General features: G+C 52.2%; 1 protein-coding gene across 2 annotated transcripts in view; it reads left to right on the top strand.

Moving 5' to 3' along the window:
* The window catches only part of LOC126048113 (sodium- and chloride-dependent GABA transporter 1-like), a 35,221-nt gene extending 25,463 nt beyond the window's left edge, over positions 1-9,758 (top strand). For both annotated transcript variants that reach the window (XM_049822671.1, XM_049822672.1), the window contains exons 11-15: positions 3,834-3,965; positions 4,701-4,803; positions 5,226-5,326; positions 6,114-6,281; positions 7,740-9,758. In XM_049822671.1, the coding sequence (XP_049678628.1) occupies positions 3,834-3,965; positions 4,701-4,803; positions 5,226-5,326; positions 6,114-6,281; positions 7,740-7,844 (609 nt within the window). In that variant the 3' untranslated portion in view covers positions 7,845-9,758. The remainder of the gene's footprint in view (positions 1-3,833; positions 3,966-4,700; positions 4,804-5,225; positions 5,327-6,113; positions 6,282-7,739) is intronic.
* The last annotated feature ends 11,084 nt before the right edge of the window (positions 9,759-20,842 follow it).

Consider the following 20,842-nt stretch of genomic DNA (forward strand, 5'->3'; position numbering starts at 1 on the left):
TTCCAAAAGAAGATACATTTACAGAAAAAAAAAATTACTCTCCATGGATTATTCACTCAGCACTGGTAAATAGTTTGAGACATGACAATAAGCCCTCTAAGCACTGTGTGGAATTTATTTGCTGCATTTGCTTCTGAAATACCACTTGAAATTCTCCACGTCCCTTCTGACAGCTAGGTTCGGAGGGCAGGCAGTCTGTGGGGGGCTATCATTGCCTGGAGGGGTGGGTGGGAACGAAGCATCAAAAGGAAAACAAGCCTTTTAAAAAGCACAGATAAACACATGTGAAGAAGCTTTCTGTCTGCATGCTGGAGCTCTGATTCAATCAAACAGACCATTAACAGCATGGCAGCTTATGTGTATAAGACAAATAACGCAGGCTGCAACAACAGCTGCAATTGCACATGCATTTTGAAGCGTCCAGTTAAAAAAAAAAAAACAAACCACAAAAAAACCCACAAAAGAGACAGTTTTGCTATGCACTGATTAAATATCATCTGTGGTATTTGCAGATGGGGAGCCGTCATTTTTCATTTGGGTCAGCAGCCCAGTCCATGAGGCACGGCAGGGCCATAGGGGATTTCTCGCACCCTACACCCCCAGGGCCGCTGGGCTGGGGCTGCCCCTTGCCACCGGCTGGACGCGGGTCTGCAGGCTCAGCGGAGGTGCCCAGAAGCCCGGCTAGTGAAGGAAGGTAGGGCTGAGATCTGCATTTGTGATGCAGGGACAAGCCCAAACCCTTTAACGATGGTGGGAGTAGGTCGATCCGTGTCCATTAGCTTCGACAGCAAGTCTGCAGATGCAGCACCGCTACAGCTGCCTCTTTCTGCCAGGGTGCTCATCTCATCTGCAGTTACTTGGACGGATGAATGACCTATATTGATAGACACGCGCCTTCCTCCTGTGCCCCCACTTGCCGCTCGTGTGCCTTCATGTTCGCTCTGCCTCTGATCCATCCGGACTTTAGCTCTCTTGCGTCTAGACCCTCTTGCATAATATGCTAATGATTTCTTTTAACCTACCAGTTTCCAGGTCAGGCGTTTTCTCCCCAGGGGAGCTAGCAAGCCTTGTGACTGCAAGCCTGTGTCTGTCCCATGTGAGGCTGCCTCTCACAGGTTATTTGTGAGGATTTCCAGCCGACAGCGGTGAGACCCACTCTTGTGGCTCTGTGCTGCACATCTGGCAGCTGTGGTCGGACCGCCCCATGGGCCCATGGGTCCTGGTCAGGGTGCTCTGCGTGGACAAGGAGGGAATAGCCAGCCCCTGACACTGGGAGAGCGTGGGACAGAGACTTTCCTTCAGACCAAGGTGCCACCTATATTGACTCCCAAGCCCAGATTATCAGACCCAGCGGCTTGTGTAATGATTAAGCCCCTGAAAGGGAAAAAAAGCAAAAGAGGAAAGTGAAGGGAAAGAAAATCTTTAGGAGAGAAACAATATCATGGGGTGAGGCACGAGGAAGAACAGAATATGTACTAAAAATTGTAGCTGGAGACGCTGAGAAAAATGAAACTTTTTGGAAAGCAGAGTGAAGCCTGTGGTGGTTGGGGGGGGGGGGGGGGGGGGGACGGGTATATGTGTGCTTGTCTACCCACAGGCGCAAGTGTGCACACAGGGCAAGTGTGAGACCAGAAGGCATCACAATGACCAGATCCTCATCACTTCTGAAAGCAGCATGCTTTCACTCAGGTGCCTGCTTATCTCATGCGAGCATCTAAGGATGGGTATGCAGGCTGGCAAATGTGGACCCCAGGCCAGCCAGGGAGCCACAGTCCCCAGGGTTTGAAAGCTGAGCCTCTTCCAGGCTGCACCACCTCTGAAGCCTGAGGCTGGCACGAGGCAGTTTTCAGTAAATGGTATGAAGGCCATTGCCTGTTTTATGGCTAGAAAAAGCAAAATACCACCATTTGGTTCCCCACCTCATCCATTACACACCAGCTTAATTTTCATAGGAGGCAAAGAGATTTCAACTCGCTTCGTAGCCCTGTTCCCTACCGCCTGTCTCCCTGTCTTTCCCTCTGTGCTTTCCCTGACTTTGATCCCTCTTCCTGCACCAAAGGGCTGTCGGTTTTACTCAGTCCCAGTGTCTGAGGTATCTTGTTCTTTGCTTCTTCTCCAATGGACAACCCTCACATCCACCCTCTGCCCCTGACCACCCTCCAAACCCTTTTCCCTCTCTGCCTTGCGTGGTGCCAGACCGCCTGGCCCTGCCCATGGCTCCAGCAGTGCTTGGCCACGCATCCACGTGGAAGGAATAGCTCTCGACAGTGTTTTTTTTGTCACGCCGGCTCTTCACACCGTGGTGCCAGCTCAGTCCTGATCTTCCAGACAAAGAGCCGGGTGGTATGGGGTGAAGAGCTTGCTGTCAATGAGTATAAAGGCAACTTAACCCATGCCCGAATGGCACAAGATGCTTTAATAGCACTTGTGTCCAACATAAAAGGCTTATCTCATTAAAAATTTGAGTTGAAGCAGTTGAGCTTTGATGCTCTGGGAATATCGACTTTCCGCACTGCACCGTGCTGATATAAAACCCTGGGCAGAAACATCGCCCTTTGCCTCGCTCTGTGCCCAGGTGGAACCCAGCCCCAGCAGCCCGCGGTGTGCAAGCTCTTCCACCGTCCCAGCCCAGCTGGAGGCACAGCTCAGACTCCTCACTTTTCTTCCATACATCTCTCCAGCCCTCTGCTGCTCTTTTTAGTCTGTGTACCTCTACCTCCACCTCTACTCTAGGGTTTTTTCCTTCTTGTCTCCCTATTCAAAGCTGAATCTAAAAATGCCAGCACTTTCTAGAGGGCTGTCCCAGGGACAGGGGGGTCCCTGACATCCAAGAGCAATGAAACCTCTTTCATTTTCATTGCCCTGGCTTGTACATTTACCGAGGGTGACCAGGGAAGCTAGGAGCTTGCTGCTTTCATAAACTTCCCAGGATTTTTGCTAGAGGCATGATGCGCTCTCTGTCAGCTGTATGTTACCAGTGGTTTCTGGGAGTGAGATATAAAAGTGAATCTCACAATTTATCAAGGAATAGGAGGGAAGGATGCACTTCACGTGTATACAGTGAAACTGTCCTCATGCCATAGGGCAGAACTAGTAGGAAAACTGATTTGAAGGTAACACTCACGGGGACTTCTTTACACGTTATGGTGCAGACACCATTAATATACTGTGCCTGGTATAACACTACACAAGCCATTTAGGTGTTTGCAGCTCTAGAAAGACCACATGCTGTGAGGATGTGCTGCATGCATTTAATATAGCATGGTTGAAAAAATGAAATAAAGTCAAGGACTGCGCACTCAGAGATGTTGTTATTATGCACATGCATGTGAGACTGGGCAGTGGGTAATGCAGCTCCTTAATGAGTGTTTTAGATCATTGAACAGCACGAGTGCTGTTGCAATAGGCTGAGAAGAGCACACACGGAAAAAGAAGAGCGAGCAAGGTCCTGCACGTGTCCCAGCAGCAGGCAGACGCATTGCTGTGACAGAGAGCCTCGCAGCGTGCGGGAGCAGGGCAGTGGTGGGAAGTTCTGGAGAGTTTGGGTGAAGAAAGAGGAGGCTTTCCACGGGAGGCAGAAAGCAGAGATTTATCTCAGCTAATTTCAGGTATTTAAACCTGGTGCTTTTAGCTCCCTCTATATTCAGTGGAGGGAGAGAGGCATTTTCAGAAGATGGGCTGGGCCAACTTTGTATAAAGGTGCCTCCTTTTCTAGTGTCTGCAGAAAGCATTTAAAGCTATGAGGCTCTCAACGTTGGAGTAAAATGTAGGAGGTGATGATGTCAGGCTAAGATACTTATATATATGTCTTTGATGTATACATTTTCCTGTAGTTCTGCACTGTGGAAGGGTTCATTACAGCCCTGATGGATGAGTATCCTCATCTCCTGAGAGCCAGGAAGAAGGTCTTCATCGCAGTAGTCTGTTTCATCTCTTATCTCATTGGATTCTCCAACATCACCCAGGTATAGAGAGCTGTGCTTGTACCTCCACTCATGGCACCTTTCTAGTTACTTTGGCATAGTATACAAGCACTGAAAGCTTTAGAAGTAACAGCATCCCTAGGAGCCATCCTAATGATGGATAAATGGGCTTGCTCACCACTGCTACATCTCAAGTGACTCAGGCTGCCTCCATAATTTTTACCACTACCCTGTTGTCAGTCTGGCTTGTTGTTTTGCTATTTGCAATAAGGGCTCAAGCCAACAGAGACCAAGCTGAGGGAATGCTTGGTGCAAAGGGTTAAGATAACATAAAGAAGACCAGTCTGTTGGGCCCCTGAACTCGGGGGCTGAAGCCAAGATTCACGTGTGTTGAGGTTAGGGCTGAGTGGTCTGGAGACCATTTGTGGAGCACTGTAGGTTCATGAGGAGGCAAGGCAGCAAAACTCTTGGGAGGGGCAAAGCAGACTAAATTAAGTGACTCCATCTAAAACAGGGAAAAGTAAGAAATACTAGTGAATCTCTGCTTTTCTCCTCACCCTTGGCCATGCCTGAACAGGCTGGCTAATTGACTGCAAGAGTACATCAATTTTGCTGCTGGGAACCAGACTCCAGTGGAAACATTGCAATGCTGGCTTTATGTCCAAGGAAATTAACATTAAAGCCAATAGATACAGATAGTAGCGATCCAAACAGCTGGCTGATATTGTTGACCATAATCTATAACTAAACTCCTTGGCCCTGGTTTTGTCTCCTCAGGGTGGGATTTATGTCTTCAAGCTCTTTGATTACTACTCAGCCAGTGGCATGTGTCTTCTCTTTCTTGTCTTCTTTGAGACCATCTCAATTTCTTGGTGTTATGGTAAGCACAAAAGACCTTGTTCGTTTGTTTTCTCCATGGGCACAGTGAGTTATTTCAGAAGCCTCCCACAGTGAAGCCAATGAAAACTTTGCAACTGAAAATAGCTTAAGCTGATAACTCCAGAAAATCAGGAGCGGAAAGCTGCCATCTCACTCCTCCAGGCCACCACAAAGACCTCTGCACAAACTGGCAGATGCCTAGGGTCCTGCCCTCTGGTCCTTCAAGAGGACACCAGAAACATGGAAGCTGCTAGCACAAATTTGCTTTTGTGTCCCTGTGCCCCATCCCCTCCAGATAATGCTTTTCATGCCACAGCATTGTTACTTTCTTGCCTGTGACTGGCCTGTCCTGTGTCACAAGAAGATATGATGACCATGGTGCTGAGATGGGATGTTTTTTTCAACGCTCATTTCTCCTTGTAGGTGTGAACAGGTTTTACAGGAACATCGAAGAAATGATTGGCTACAAACCTTGCATCTGGTGGAAGATCTGCTGGGCCTTCTTCACTCCTCTTGTCTGCCTGGTAAGACCTGGGGCATCCTATCTGCAGGAGTGGATCCAGAAGGGCCTCTTAGTTTGGATGGGCTGTGGGGGAAACACTATGTTCTCAATCCAGTATAGGTCTGGTGTAAGGTGGGCCTATGCAGACTTGAGATGGGTGAAGTAATACAGGAGCGTCTTTCACTCTGCCCACTGGGAATGACTTGTAAGAAAAGCTCTTAGATGATTGTTTAATCTAAATGAGGCCTTCAGTTCTTCATTCTTCTTTCTGAGATGCCAAAAGATAAGCAAATAATTTACTCTTTTAAAGAGCTATTATTGGTTCTGTGGAAGGCTCTCAGCTAGTCCAGCTCCAGCCTCAGCCCCTGATAGGCTTGTCAGAGCAAAAGCCATCAGCAAATGCAGTATAACCAACTGTGGCGCAACTTGGCCTTTGCTGGTTCCTGTGCTTCCAGCAGGAGTAGTACAGGGAATGGTGTGAGAAGACCAATGACGTGAAGATACAGGCTCCTGAGGCCAGCTCTGAGAATGCTGTTAAATTGCTTAGGAGCTGGTGTGGGGGCACTGCTTGTCTGAGTCGTGCAGTGAAGAAGGAAATCAGCAGTATTCCAGTTCCAGCTTTTTACATAGGATAATAAGAAATAATGTAAAATTACCATCTCGTGGGCTGAGAGCATCTGGACTAGTTTAAGGAGCTGTTGGGTTGCTATAAGTCTGTTGGGAGCTAAGAGGGTAGTGAAGGAAAGAACGGAAGGATGGACCCTGATTTTGCACACCTTCACCTGCAATGGCTGGTGCTCTTTTCCCAGGGTGTGTTCTTCTTCAGTGTGGTGGAAATGACCCCTCTGACACTGGGAAAATACGTCTATCCTGCATGGGGACAAGGCATTGGTTGGCTTATGGCTCTGTCCTCCATGGTACTGATTCCAGGATACATGCTGTACTGTTTCTTCACCTCAACGGGGAGTCTCCGGCAGGTATGAACAGCTTCACCACTCCTCTTCTGCTCTCTGCTTAGAGTAAGCCTCCACTGAACTAAGCCTAAGAAGAGCCAAGCAGACTGCTCCGACAAAGCTGCAACCACAGATACAGGTTCAACCCTTTGCTTAGGCTCAATCCTCTTTCCACTAAGGATGGTGAAAGCCTGTCCTGGCACCCAGGGGCAGCTCATGAGCACGTTTCCACCCATCCCCTCGGCACCTCGTGCAAACCAGCAGTGCCAGTCAGCAGCGTGAGTGGCTGGTGTGCACCCTCTCTGTCCTGCTTTCCCTCTAAGAGCACCCACACACATCAGGAGACCCAGACCTCCTCCCCACTGGTCCTAGATCCAGGAGTGAGCAGCAGATGGCAGCAGGAAGAAAGTCAGTTTCTCTGTGTGTGCGTGTGCGTGTGTGTGTGTGTGTGTGTGTGTTGGTATCAGAGAGACAGAATTTTTGGCCTCTTATATGCACAGATCCTGGATTAGCTTGTAATAGAGCTGGCGCTGGAGGGAAATTAGATGCCAATGCTGAATAAAGTGGTTTTGACAGACAGGAAAGATTACAAGTCATTTTGATCCTCCTGAGCATGAATGTGAGGGGGAAAAAAAGACCATGAATGGCAGAAGCAGCTCAGTGAATGTTTCAGGGACTTCACCCAGCAACAGCCACTTCAGCGGTATTGGAGAGTAGAAGCTTATTTCCCTTTGCTGGAAAGAGCTTCTTCCTGACTTACCGATGTCTATTCAGGCCAGGCTCAATCCTCCTCTGCTGTCTCTTCTGCAACTTACAGCATTAGTCCCTCCCTGACAGACAAAAGTGATTCATTCTTCTTCATCACTCCTGATGCTCAGTCCACACGCCTCCAGTAATGACTTGCCCCTCCGTATTTGCCTGGGCTCTTGCTTCACTTTGCTTGGCTCTGTAATTTTAATTTGATCAACTCAGGGTGACAGGAATTGCTGCTGCCGGTGCAAAGGTTTGTGCAGGTGGACTGGTCTGATCCGCATCAGTGGCACAGGCGGTAACCTTGTCAGCCTGCTGTAGCTAACTAATAATGCTTTATAATCAGCCCTAGTTGAAAAATTATGGAAACTGGGAAAAATGGGTCTTCTCTGATGCCTGTGACTGCAGCTCTCTCTTGTTCCTACTTGCAGCTGGTATTGCCTGGTAACAGTTTGCCTGTGTTATAAGGGTGATCCCTGTATTCCAGATAAAAGGAGGACCTGCTGTGCTGTGTGCAGCACCAAAGCAAAGGTGACTTGCAGAGGCTTTCAGTGGATTGCTGAATGGTGCTGGAGGAGTAACTCCTGCTGCACGCACCGTCCCCTCGCCCTGTAACTAGGGCCACCTCTGATGCTTGGGGCGAGGGGTCCCAACCCTCAGCTGCTGCCATGTGCCGGCTGTCCCACCGCTGCTGCCCCGGCTGACACGCTCTCTCCCTTCATTCCCCGGCAGCGTTTGCAGCAGATGACACAGCCCAAGCCAGAGGTGCACACTCAGAACAACGGCCTCCAGCCGAAGACGTCCTTGAACGGGAGGGTCTCGGATGCCACCGTCTAGGAGGAGAGCCCAGACCTCCTCGCCCTGCCCCGTAGCTGCTCGCACCATGTTGTCCCTTCAGCTGTCCCTGGCTCCACGGTGGCTTTCGCTTGTCGAAGAGAGGACCTGGCAGAGGAACCCTCTCGCATCTCCTCCTCCTGGCCCAGCCTACCAAGGCCCTGCACGAGCTGCTACCAGGGCGTTGTGCGGTGACCGTCTTCATCCCGCAACATCCTGGTCCAGGCTCTTGGGGAGGAGCAGCCGGCGCCCAGGTCTTCCTCCTCCTAACGAGAGGTGGTGTTTCTAGAGAGCTTAGACTGATCGCTCATCAATTGTTCTTCTTGCCTTTCCATGTGAACCTCCGCAGAGCATCCCAGAGCATCCCAGCTGTGCTGTGACCCCAGAGAGCCAGCTGACACCAGGTTCAAATCCCAGACGGCTGGCGACTGATCTAGCGTAAACCAACACTAGCGAATGCATAACTGGAGGGGATGTGGCAGAATGAGGCATTCCATTGAGGAGTCCAGGGTGCTAGTAGCTGTAGGACATCGCCCCAAAACTGGAGAAGGGCATCAGGACAGTGTGTGCTGCTCACAGGTGCTGTGGTTCAGCCCTGCGCAGTCTCCAGCCATTTTCACCGCATCCATTGGGGCTGGCACTGTGAGGCAGAGCCTAGCAGAGTAGGCAGCCCTTTTCTTCTGGAACGTCCTGCCCTCTGCAGCTGTGTGCAGTAGCCACTCCCTGATCCTAAAATGCAGTTTAAAGGGTAGAAGTGGAAGGCTCTTTGCCAGAGGCTGTCCGAGTCCCCTACACTGACCACTCTCTGCTGCAATCAGCTTTGTGCAGAGGCAAGAGGTCTGCGTGTGACGAGGAGACTTTCCAGCTCCGTGCAAATCTTCCCCGCAGTTGGAACAGGGTGGTTCCTGCCAAACACCCTCCCTGGCTGTGTCCCCGGGTGGGAAGCAGTAAGATGCAGCATAGTGCCCACGGGCGGTTTAGCTTATGCCTTTTTTGGGAAGTGGCAACACCTAAATCCCAGCCGGTGGAAGGCAGGAGCTCCTAGGGGAGCTGGTAGGATGTAGCCACCCTGCTTAAAGCCGCCCCTGTGAACCAGTGCTAACTTCCCTTGGGAAGTGTCTGTACAGGCGGCTGCTGGTGCTGGCACATCCTGACTCCTAGCACACACATCACAGGAGGCCGTGAGCTGTTGTACGTGATGCTGGGGGAATGTATAACACCTCAGAGAAGGCTGGGAAGTGTTTCAGAGCAGTCCTAAAGCAGCAACATATTTCTTGGTTATGAAGCCTTGAGAAAGGAGGTGGTTCATCATAGCACCACGAGCAGGTGTGACAGTGATGCTCCCATTTGTGACAGCCTCCCAATGACCCCATGTGGAGACACCCATGTACTCGGAGCATTTGATGAGCACCCATCATGCATGTGCACGCACAGTGTGACAGTGCAAATTCGTCTCTCCCCTCCCTTAGCACCCTGACAGCGTTCCCAGGTCTGCTCGCGCTCCCAGGTTCAGTTCAGAATCAACGAATTCATAAATGAGTGTCCAAGAAAAGGTACGTCCCACTCACACTTCCTACCAAAGGGCCTGGTCTTGTAGGCGACAGGCTGAAGTCCCCGGACCGCAGGTGCCAGCTGAGCGATGAGCCTTTGCACAATTGCCCTGCGCTCCGACAGGCGCTGCAGAAGGACGTGGGCTGCCCTGTGCTGCCTGTCCCTGGGACCAGCCGGTGCATGGGGCCAGCCCGCTCTTCCACTGGTCTCCCAGCCTGAGGATCAGTAATGTAAAGAGGAAAGGAGTTGTCTGGTTAAAGCTGAAGTCAGTCACCTTTGGGGCTGGTTCCCCTGCCAACTCGCTAATGCATCTCGATTAATGTTGCTTTAGATCTGTAACCAATTTGTATATATACATGTGGCACGTCCTGTAACCAATTTGTATATATACATGTGGCACGTCCTGTGTCCTGGCTCTTGAGTGCATGTTTTGCAGTCTCCAACATCACAAGCTGAGATCATGCCCTGTCCCGCACCTAATCGTTAGGGTGTTTGTGTCAAAAAAATCGCAGCTGTTAAACAGACATGAGGAACCGCTGAATTTACAGGCTCGGTCTTGTAAAATCGAACACCAAACACTGAAAGCTGCATAGTTCATCATTAATCTCAGCCAGTCACAGACATGTCATCTTTCCTTGTGCCATAATTGCTAGCACTAGCATAGCTGAAATTTTCTATTCCATTTTCACCTATTTTTATAAACTGGGGAATAAAGGAGATCACTCTTTATATACATCTATGTACTTTGAGAGGGACATCCGTGTTGAAAACAGATGTTAACCTCTGATCTTTCCAGTAATGACCTTTACTAGAATCTGCTTTTGCCTGTGCATCCAGGTCATGTTACCTCCCTCCCCTTAAATGCAGACTGAGAGTTGTGCAGGTGGGTGATGGGCAAAGGAGTCAATTCTTGAGCGAGGCCGTAAAACCATGGAAGATCCCGATTTTTCCAGCTTCATTGGGGCAGCTCTGAGGTAGACCAAATCTGTGTCAGTGGTCATTTTTGGAACTGTTGGCCAAAGAGCTCAGTTGCTGAAAGAGCTGTTCAAAGGCTTGTACTATCCAGGTTGCTCCTCCAGGGGACTGGAGAGTCCAGAAAACAAAGTCCCTTCTCCGGTGGCTGAGGAAATCCCTAAATCTCCAGTTCCTTCCTGCTGGGATTTTAGTCCTAGCATCTCTCTGACTTATGCCCTTGCATGTGGCAGATGCAGAACATCACTCCAGGTGTAGCAGCAGGGTCTAACCCTGCACATGGGCTGCCATAATAGCAGTATTTGATGAGATTTAACCATTTGCTCAGTTTCCTGCCTGTGACATTCTCCTTTGGTCTCCCTCCTGCCCTGCTCTTTTTCTCTTGCCTCACTTCTTCCCCACTATTATCCATTCAGTGGCAATTATCTACCTCATCTTGCTTCTTCCTGCTTTTTTTGCTTCCACTACTGTCAAACTACAGCTCTCCTTCCTTTTTCTTCTCCTTTCTATTCTTTCCTCATTTATATCTCTATTATGACCAGCCTCACTTCTCTGCTTCTTTCATGTGCTCTCCTTCCAGCCTTATTACTTATTCCTTCATGCCTGTGGCTCAGCCGCTCTTTGTGCGCATGCTCAACCCTTCCGCTTGCTGAAAGCTGGAGCTCAGGACCCCATGGAGGAGCTCAGCTTTTTGCAGGATCCGGTCCCTAAGGACCAATTTCCATCCCAATATCAAAATTATAATGAAGTTCCGGCTATCTTCTCTTCCTCTTTGCACCAGGAAGTGCTGTGCCAAGCAATGCTATCTCTTGGTATTACTAGAAGAGACATTTCAACCCATATTCCACCAGTCTCTGCAGAGCTGTGCCTGTTCCAAAAGATTTTGTGGCCTTTCCTGGTTTTGCACTATTTTATTTCCACCATGAATGTTTGGATCTGTGAAGCAAGGCATTCGTAGCCTTGCAGGGAGGATTTTGCCCTGAGTCAAGCTCAGTCTGATTGACTGATCCCCTCCTCCAGCGTTTCAAACTCATCCCATCTTTAGTGCTAGAAGAGCCTTTCCACCTCCATCACAGACAGGTTTCCCATCTAGTGAGAAGACAGGGATGGGGATAGCCCCTCGAGCTCACCCCATGCCTCAGAAATGCCCCTACAGGCAGGTCCAGCGAAGCAGCTGTATCTGTGCGTTGACTTTTTGACATCAGGCTTCGGATACCAGCTGAATAGCACTCTGTAAGAAGTGCTTTTGTGCTGTTCCCGTGGTGCGTCACTTCTGCTGACCACCACTCTGCTCCTCATTCCTTTTGGCTCACCCAGCAGAGGATACGTGCATGGCCAGGCAGTGGGATGCTCCCCTCTCCCCCATGCCGCGGTTCAGAAGGCGGATCCCACTCCCCTGTGCTCACCTACAGCGCTCCTGCCCTTTCTCTGCCCCCTTGCCTCCCCAGCACCTGCCAGCCTCTCCCTCCCACCACAGGCAGCCACTCAAAATAATCCCCCGTGAAACCTCTTAATTCTAAGGAGCTATTTAGGGAGCTGTGTTCAAATCCTCCCGAAATCCTCTTTTTCCTGAGGGCTGCGAAATATAAAATAAACGCCATTGCCCCACCCTCTGCTGCAGCAGTGGGGGCTGAGGGGGCCATGGGAAAGGCAAGACTGCTTCATTGCTGCTCAAGTGTCACTTCACCCCTGGAGATGCAAGTGCGATCCTCTCCCCCAGGAGAGGGGAGCTCTTCCTGCTGCCATTCTCCCAGATGTTCTCCAACAGCTGGCAGCTGGTTGTAAAACACGTGTGCAACATCCGCAACATGACAGCGATGCCACGTGGCACTGTAAGGCTTCGGCTAGCCGACTGCTGCGTAGCTTGTAGTCTCTCCACAGCTCTATTAAATGATGAGTTGGGCGCAGTTGTCTGTGCATTGGGGGTGCCCTTAAAACCGGTGTCATTCTGGATGAACAATTTGTCCTTATCCCTCTCCTGTCCCAGGGGGATTCTCTCTGGATTGGGGGACCCTGGTTGCATTTGGTGGTGATGGCCAAATGGGGAGGGGGTCTGTGCCGCTAAGGGGCATGTCCACTGTGGTCTTGCTTGTATTGAGGGCTACCAGCCCACCCATGGTGATGGAGCTTGCACCAAGCACACTGCCTGCTTTTCTCAGGAACGGAGCACATGAAACACAGTGCTCAGCATTGGATGCCAGTACTGGCACTGGAGGCCACGCAGTGTGCCCATACAGCATGGTTTTCCTCTCCTGATGTCTGATCCTGTCTCCGTACAACTCCAGCGATTAGTCAGAGTCCACTGAAGCAGCTCAGAGGTAGGAAGAAAAAGCCTGGAAATTCTGAAACCTACTGATGACACCTGGGAGCTAGCTCTTAAAAATGAGTGCAAAGACCATTCTGATCATTGCACGCTTTCAAAGCCCTAGGAAAGGGGACAGAAGGGATGTCAAGGGAGGGTTGAAAGATGGGGGGTCTCATGGGGGTTAGCTACCTTCTCCCCCTTCACCACCTTGGCTACTGCAGCAGCTCTTGAGTCAGGTACCTGTCACTTCTGCCTCCCTTCTCTGCTTTTCATCCTCTTGCTTGCCTGTCTCACCGTCCCTCTTTGGGGAGAGGCTTGCCTGCACACGCCAGCTTTTCTCTCCTTCTCAGCCCTGCTTGGTGCCAGTGACTTGTCAGCCCCAAAACGCTGGACAAGTGTGCCTGTTGCTGGGCCAGGGGATGCCCGAGGCGGGCAGTCTGGCAGCAAGCGGCGGGGCAGGCTCTGCACAGAGGCTGGGGTGCTGTCCCTTCCCTGCTCACCCAGTCACTCCTGTGCAGGTCCCTGCCTCATTTTTTCTCCAGAGCTTCCCACTGCCTCTGCTAGCAGCACTTCTGCCTGGCGCGGGAAGCCAGTGCTGTTTCACTGACATCTAAGGGGGTGTCAGATATTTTCCCCTCCCCTATTGACAGCCCTCTGTAGCCTCAATGGAGGGGAAGAAGGGTGCTGTGAAAGCAAAAGCCACAGCGCTGTGCACCCTGTATGTTTTAACAGCTTTCTTCCGTTATCTGTGTCTTTAATAGTATGTTAAAGTGGTGCTTGTGGTCAGAGGTCCAGGCAGGCATTCAGATCTGCCCAGAGCTGCATGGTGGCAGCGACATTACTACTCTGGCCTTCAGGGTTTATTCAACCCACAGGGAGCAACCCCGGGGGCTGGTGTCCCTCCCTCCAGCACGTTGGGTGCCCTATCCAACATAGGTCCTCACATGTCCCCTCCCGTGCCCCAGTGGCGTGTGGCAGGAGGGCTGCCTGCAGGGCTGTGTGCCATTTCCCGGGGCTTTAGTGCTTGCCCTGGCATGTCCCAAGGGGCTGGGACCCATGTGCAGCTGTTGAGCCCCCGGGCCATGCCCATGGAGGACCCCCAGGTGGTGGCCCCGGGGCGGACACCCGACGGGTGGCAGGGGATGGGGTGGCATCCCAGTGTCCCCACTGCAGCACTGGCTGAGGCAGCACCGCCAAGGGCAGTGCGGGCCTCCTGTCAAGCACACGTCCATCATCCCAGTGATGCTGTCAGCTGGGAAGCGTCTGTGTCTGGAGACGCTCAGGAGAGGTTAGTGCTCCCCGTGCCGATACCTGACGGCTGTGACGCTGATGGAGATGCCTCCCGACAGCCCAGCAGGATGCCGCTGTGCTGCCAAGAAAACGGCACCAGCCTTCATCGGGACCCCAGGGACCAGCCATGGCTCCTTGTGGGGTGGCACGTGTCCCCACCGTGGCTGCTGGGGACCAGCAGCCCTCACCCCCACAGCTGCAGCCCCATGCAGAGTGACGGGGGGGGGGGGGGGGGGGGGTCATCCTGGCTGTATTAGTGCACCACAGGAGCTTTCTCCAGGGCACCCCGTGAGGGTCCAGGTGTTTCTGCTTCCAGACAAGGAAACCCAACCCAGCAGAAAGGGACTTGCCCCAGTCACTGGTGTAATGATAGCGAGGGGGGGGGGGGGGGGGGTGTGTGTGTGCAGCCTCAGAGGGCCCCATAGCCACAGCATGGGGCAGGTAACCTGCCCAGGGGGGCACTCCTGCCCAGACACCACATCTCCTGTGAGCCCAGGGGCCACCAGCAGAGCAGGGCCCGGCTGCCCAGCTAGATGTTTTTCTCCCTTTGAAGTCTGCGTGGCTTGGAGAAGGCTCTTGGCCAGTTTGCGTTGCATCGTGCTGTTAGGAAAAATACAAATACCCCTGCAATGACCCCGTAAAGAAAACCACCCCTGAGTTTTGTGCTGATGCTGCTGACCCAGCTCCAGACAAAACCTGGCCCATATTTGTCCAGATACGGGCTTCTTCAAATGTGAACTCATCCCTTGCCATCAGCCTGAAGCACGCTGCCTCCTGTCTGCTCAACGGTCGTGGAGGTACATCAGCCCCCGGGCTGGCCCTGGGGGACGAGGGACAGGACACGGAGGTACCTGTGCCTCGTGTCTCAGCACGCAGGCAGCACTGGCCGCCCGCCCCGCTCCCTGCCCATCCCCGAAGAGCCCGTGTGCCTTTCGGCTGCAGCTCTCCCTTGTCTGCGTAGCTGAACCCAACCACCCGCCACCCCCTCATCTGTGCATCCCCCTCCAGAACGTGCCAGAGCTGAACGTCATGCCTCTCAAAATAACTCCTCGGCGGGGACAAGGACAAAAGACAGAGAGGGATGAGTGCTCTTGGTGGGAGGGGGACAACATCCCCCTCCACCTCTCCTGACAGTGCCACAATTCCCAGCTGAGTGGCCACTCTGGGTTGCTGCGTGCCCGGCCCGTGGCATTAATGCTTCGATGTGTTTTTGGAGCGCGGCTGGTCCTGTGGGAAGGGAGAAAGAGCTAGCATCTCTGTCCCCACTCTGCACTTACTGCAAATGAAGGGATTAGGAATTATAATCCAAGATTCTTATTTTAAAGCGGCTTTTCAGCTCTGCGAGGGCAACTTCAGTGTGATGCTCCTAGGGGAGCTGGGTGACAGAGCAGCTGTCACAGCCCCAGCCACCCCAGGCGCTTGGGCATCTGAAGCTCAGCGGTGCCCTCCTGGCTCCAGCAGTGGCTGTGTGGGGTGATGCTTCGGCAGGGGGGAGGGTGGGGGGTGACGGGGTGCTCTGCAGCCCAGGGTACAGGGGGTGTCCCACGGCTGGGCGCTGTGGACTGTGTCTGAGCACTGGGTAGGTGCTGCCGTTGGGCTGCCCCAATGGATTGTCAGGGGTTCCTGGATGCTTTCAGCTTTGGAAAGAAAGAGGGATGTCTGTCTTTGGGGGTGGAGGGTGAGTCCGTATTAGCCATCAGTGTTTAAATGGGAGCAAGCTGGGTGAGCAGCACAGCCACAGTGAGAGGTGTGTGGCAGCACGGTCCCCGTGGCAGCATCCCAGCCACTGCCTGGCGAGGTGCCCCATGCACCCAGCCCCACCGGGGCTGCCCTGCTCCCTGACAGCACCACAGAGCCCAGGACCTTCCCCCAGCTGTGGGGACTCCTCTGCAGGGCAGAGCCCCGGGATCGGAGAGAGATCAGCTGCTGCCAGTCCCCCGTGGCAGCATCTGCTCCTGGGGTGCCAAGTGCCAAATTGCACCAGCCCTAAGTGTCCCGCAGCCCCTGGGAGGCTTCTGCCCGGCACCATCTGCCCTGGTGAGGCACCGTGTTCTTTCCTCTTTTGCGCTTTTCCCCCCTGCTCTTTCCTCCCGCTGCGTTCATGGCAGACCTGTGTGAAATGTTAGCAAACTGCTGGTTTTTTCACTGGCATATCTGCTGCCTTTCTCTTTGCTAATTATTATAGCAGTGCCTCTTCCAGGACAAGTCGACAGATGGCCAGGGTTTTATCTTTGAACAAGCTATTTAATAAGGGTTCCTGGTTTTCCCTTGCACATTTCTTTCCTGGCTGCGTGTCCTGAGCTGCTGGATGGGTTGTCCTTTTCACTGGGGGTGCCAGAAAATGTGAGCTGAGGCTGAGGGCTGAGGTCAGATCCCAGGGGATGGGGTTTTTTCTTTCCCTTTAGAAAGGCAAGATAATTCTGCCCGGGTGCGTGTGGCCCTTACTGAGCAATGCTCTCCCTCCCTACAAAAAGACGTGACGGAGAACCAGTCCCCACAAGGAGGTGAGAAGGTCTGTGTCAAATGCTGGGTCCTACAAGGCAGATCCTAAGTGTGCAGAAAGCCGATGTAAATGCTGAAACCAGCATGCTGCCCACTCATGCCAGCTGAAATCTGGCTTGCAGGGACTGATCTGTGCTCTGTCTCATGCTGCCATCGGCTTTGCTGTGGCCCACTGGGTGCAAAGGAGATAATTCCTTCTGTAGGCAGAGGGTCACAGGCTGTGACTGGGAAGACAGGGAGAGCTGACAGTGGCAGGCTCAGCCAGCCAGTAAGTGGGGCTGCCTGGGATATTCCACAGAGCCACGTGTGACATTTGCTGCCGATGACTGATGACTGCTGGTCTGCCTGGGCTATCGTACTTGAAAGTCACGTGGCTGAAGTCTGAGACAAAAACTTAGCAGGGCACAATGGCTGGGATCTTGTCGGTACTGGGGCAGAAGCAGCTCTCAAGGGCTGGAGAGCTGAGCGGGGTGGGCAGCGGGTGCAGCCGGCACAGGGAGGGCTCGCCGCAGCCTCCTGCCCTGCTGTGCTCGACGGACGCACCAGGTTTTGTTTCAGAACGCTAAAGCTGGGATGTTTTTCCCCCACTGTTGCTATCTCCTGGGCTCTGAAGGGGATGTACAAGGACCCAAACCCTTCTGGATCTGCTCCGGGAGCAAGGGGAGAGCGTCCCTTTGCGTGAGAGCGAAGACCAGGGAAACAGGAGGAGGCTTTGGGCACCAGCGCTTTGTGGCAATGCCTCAGCGGAGACACCGGCACCAGGCACTGGGCCCTGGTACAGCCAGGCTGACTTCAGTGACTATTTTCCCTGTTCTTAGCAGGCTTTCTCTGTACTTGGTTTTCCTGAATAGTTTTCAAAGCCAAGTGTCCTGGGGACTTGGTACCTTTACCACTGAGATCTTTGGCGATGCCTGCCCCAGAGAGAGGGTTAGTACAGCTCTGGGCTCCCTGCGCAGCAGGGCTGTGGCACCACTTGCTGTTCGACCCCCTCCCCCCCCCCAACTTTTATTTCCCCCTCCCTAGGAAGCTGAAGAGACTTTTGGTGGCTTTTCTTGCCTTTCACTTGGATAGTTACAACAGCTGTAACATCAGCTGTCCCAGGTCGCTCCTATTCTTGCCAGGACCGCTTGTCCTGGCGGAGAAAAAGCCCTGCTCGCAGCGTCCCAGGAAGGCCGGTGTCCAGCTAGCTGCCATCAGAGCCCAGCTGGCAGCCCCCCGCGCTGTGCCCTGCCTGCCTGCGCCAGGCTTAGCTGTTTTGGGCCTGGCTGGAGCCAGCACACAGATGTCTGCTCAGAACACACGGATTTGTGTTTTCGTGCAGGGAACATTGTTGTTGTCCTCCTTCTCCTGTGCTGCCCAAACACTTTTCTCCAAGTGTTTTTATGAAACGTAATGAATAGCTGGTTTCAGAAGGGCGGTGAGGGGAAAGGAGGGGGAAACGCTTCCCCTGCCGCAAGCGGTGCGGGAGGCAGGAGGGCGCGGGGGCAGCTGCGGTGGGGTGTACTGGCGGTGAGATGGAGCGAGCATCCCCCGACCATGGGGCTGCGAGTGGTGCGGAGGAGCGTCAGGGCACCCGCGGCTGCTGCCAGCGCAGAGCCCTGCAAAGCTGTCGCCTTCTCGGCGCACGTCGCCCTGGACTGACCCAGCTCTTTCCCAGCCAGCTGTGCAAATGGCACGGGGTGGCAATGGGAGCACAGGGGTGGCTTTAGCACCCTCTGGGTAGACACCAGTTTGCAGGAGCGTGTGGGAGGGGGCTGCCCTGTTGTCTCTGATTTAGCGTTAGGAAATTCACGACAGTAGCAAAGAGGGCCCCACCAGCTCAGGGAAATCCTGAGCGTGCAGCTGGGTGAGCGGAGGAGAGGGGCAATTTCTCCCGTCGCTGGCACTGTGTGACTCCTGTTTGATCAGCAAGTCTATGAGTAGTCAGCATGAGGTTTCTGCACGTTTGAGATGAAGAGCTGAAACATACCGAAAAAATCAAGCCTTCCATAATGGGAGGGAGTAGGAAGGTGTATATGGAATATCAGGATGGGCACATTTCTCTGTGAGGCACTTAAAGTGTTTTTTGCTGCTACGGCCTTGGCCTTACAGCCCTGTGGAGGAAAAGCCTTCCCTCTCTCCTTCCACTCCTTTTTTTTTTTTTTTTTAAATGAACTTGAGATTGTTTGGGAGGCTCTACCCTTCATGAGGAGGGAAGACTTAGGAAGACAGGACTATTGTTTTCAAGAAGTCACTGATGACTGTGCCATATTGTCAGACCCCAAGGCTAGAGCATGGGTGTTACATAAAATAAGATCCTACCCTACATGCTTGAGAACAATCCCAGCTTGTGGATTGTATGGATTAAGGCAGAAAACACAGCTCCTCAGCCAGCTTTTAACCTCAGTTGCACTCATTAGCTGCAAGAAAGATGCTCCAAGACCAGCCAAGTGTGACAGAGCTCCTAAACTGGTTAAATCCCACAGCCCTACTCACCAGTCATCCTCATCCTTGAGACACCTGCTTTCAGCCACCTTTCTTAGGTCAGGCAGGAGTATACGCATGACTCCAGGTTGCTAGACTCAGGATCTGGGCAGTGACTTTGCAGAGGGGCACCTCTCCCCAGCAGCTGGCAATGATGGGAAACCTGAACCTGTGGGGAATGGTGGAGCTCAACTCTGTGATCAGCTGTCTCCAAGGCACCCACACAATCTCTCCAGAGTCCCCCAGATGAGGTGGAAAGGGCCCCCCCGCACACAACAGTGACATTGCAGGCACTGTCCCCTCGCTGTCCCTGGTAAGGGACCGTGACGCAGCAGCTTTGGGTCTGTGGTAACCTTCCTGCCAGCACACTGCTCCCTCAGGGCTCCACTCCTTGTGTTGGCTTTGGGATGTCCCCAGGGACAACATCTGCAAAACAGGAGACAGCAGGCTGTGTAGTGTTGAGTTCAGTGGCAAGTCTTCCGCATCTTGCTTGACAGGGGGTGGGTGGAACCCACTTACAGCAAAGCACTTGAGGGATGTGCTTGATATAAAGTCCATCTTAAAAGTTTCAGAGAAAAATTGCATCTCAAAATTCTCTGTGGAAACGAGTGGTGTATTTTGATCAACTCTGAATGCACTATATATATATGTTATTGCACATTACGTATACTGTATAGATATAACAGTGTAGAGATGCAATATGACAGTTGTGGTATATGCTTTTTGGATTGTAATCTTTTTGTACCAGCACTACCTGTATGTGTCTACATAGTATCTATCCCAAAGGGATGTTCCTTCTTCCAATTAATAATAGTATCTGCACATTGGAGTAAGTTAGGAGTATTTCACATATAGACAATCTGTTTTTATTGCTTTCATCTTTACAGCCAGGTGTGTGATCTAAACATCAGGCAGAAACTTCTCCGATAATCTCCTGTTTCAAAGCATCTTAGAAAATGACTGTTTGGGATGAGCTGATTTATAATATATCCGTGGCACACAAAAACATAAATGGAAGCCTCTGAATCCCTAGGAAATTTCCTGTCTATGTCTCAGAGGAATTTCTGTCCTCCCAAGTGTTTCACCATGGGCCTGGGGATCTAAGGGATTCTTTGAAGCCAGCAAAGAATTTGCAACCTATAGACAGGGTTTTTTAGCAGGTGCAATCTGAACCCAGCTTCCGCTCAACTCAGTTGCAAGGATGTAGGTTGCCTTTCCCCATCCATTGCAGAGGAGAACTTGCTTTGTGTGCATGTGTTTGTCTCTGATCATCTCTCTCATCCCTGTGCAGAACTTCACAAAGGTCAGTTTCATTAACCTTGGGGTTATGCTTTGTGTAAATATGCATATATATCTGATTTGCATGGGAAATGTCATTTTCCTTACGTGTCTCCCATCCAAATGTTAACCAAGCCTGAGCCTACGTAGCTCGTGAGATGTGCTGCGATGGTAACTGCAGCCAGCACAGCTGTCCCGCTCAGGCAGCGCATGGCTGCATATGCGTGATATTTTTGTACAGCATGTTCAGCTGTGTGGATAGTAGAGGTGCCTACATGTTATCTGCCATATAGTCCTACATGTTGGCAGATGGTGTGTGCATTAACACACAGTATGTGCTGATGTCTCTGGGTGCATGAGTTTCTCCGTGGCCAGCTGGTGTCCAACACATGCATTGGCACATGCGGCTTGCGAAGTTGCTCTCCTTGCCACAGCATGCACACGCAGCAGCATGCACTTTGCATGGGTGTGCAGACCTCCTTCCCCAGAGGTGCAGAGCTACACATACGTGAGCAGAGGGTTTGGGGCTGGCTCTGCTGCGTGCTAGCAAGATGGAAAGGAAGGAGCTGCAGCACAGAAGGGCTTTGCCTTTCCCCCTCACCATTTTCCTCTGCCTCACTGCAGGGGTGAATTTCACATT

The sequence above is a fragment of the Accipiter gentilis genome, chromosome 18 (genome assembly GCF_929443795.1).
Source record: "Accipiter gentilis chromosome 18, bAccGen1.1, whole genome shotgun sequence".
Taxonomy (NCBI): domain Eukaryota; kingdom Metazoa; phylum Chordata; class Aves; order Accipitriformes; family Accipitridae; genus Astur; species Astur gentilis.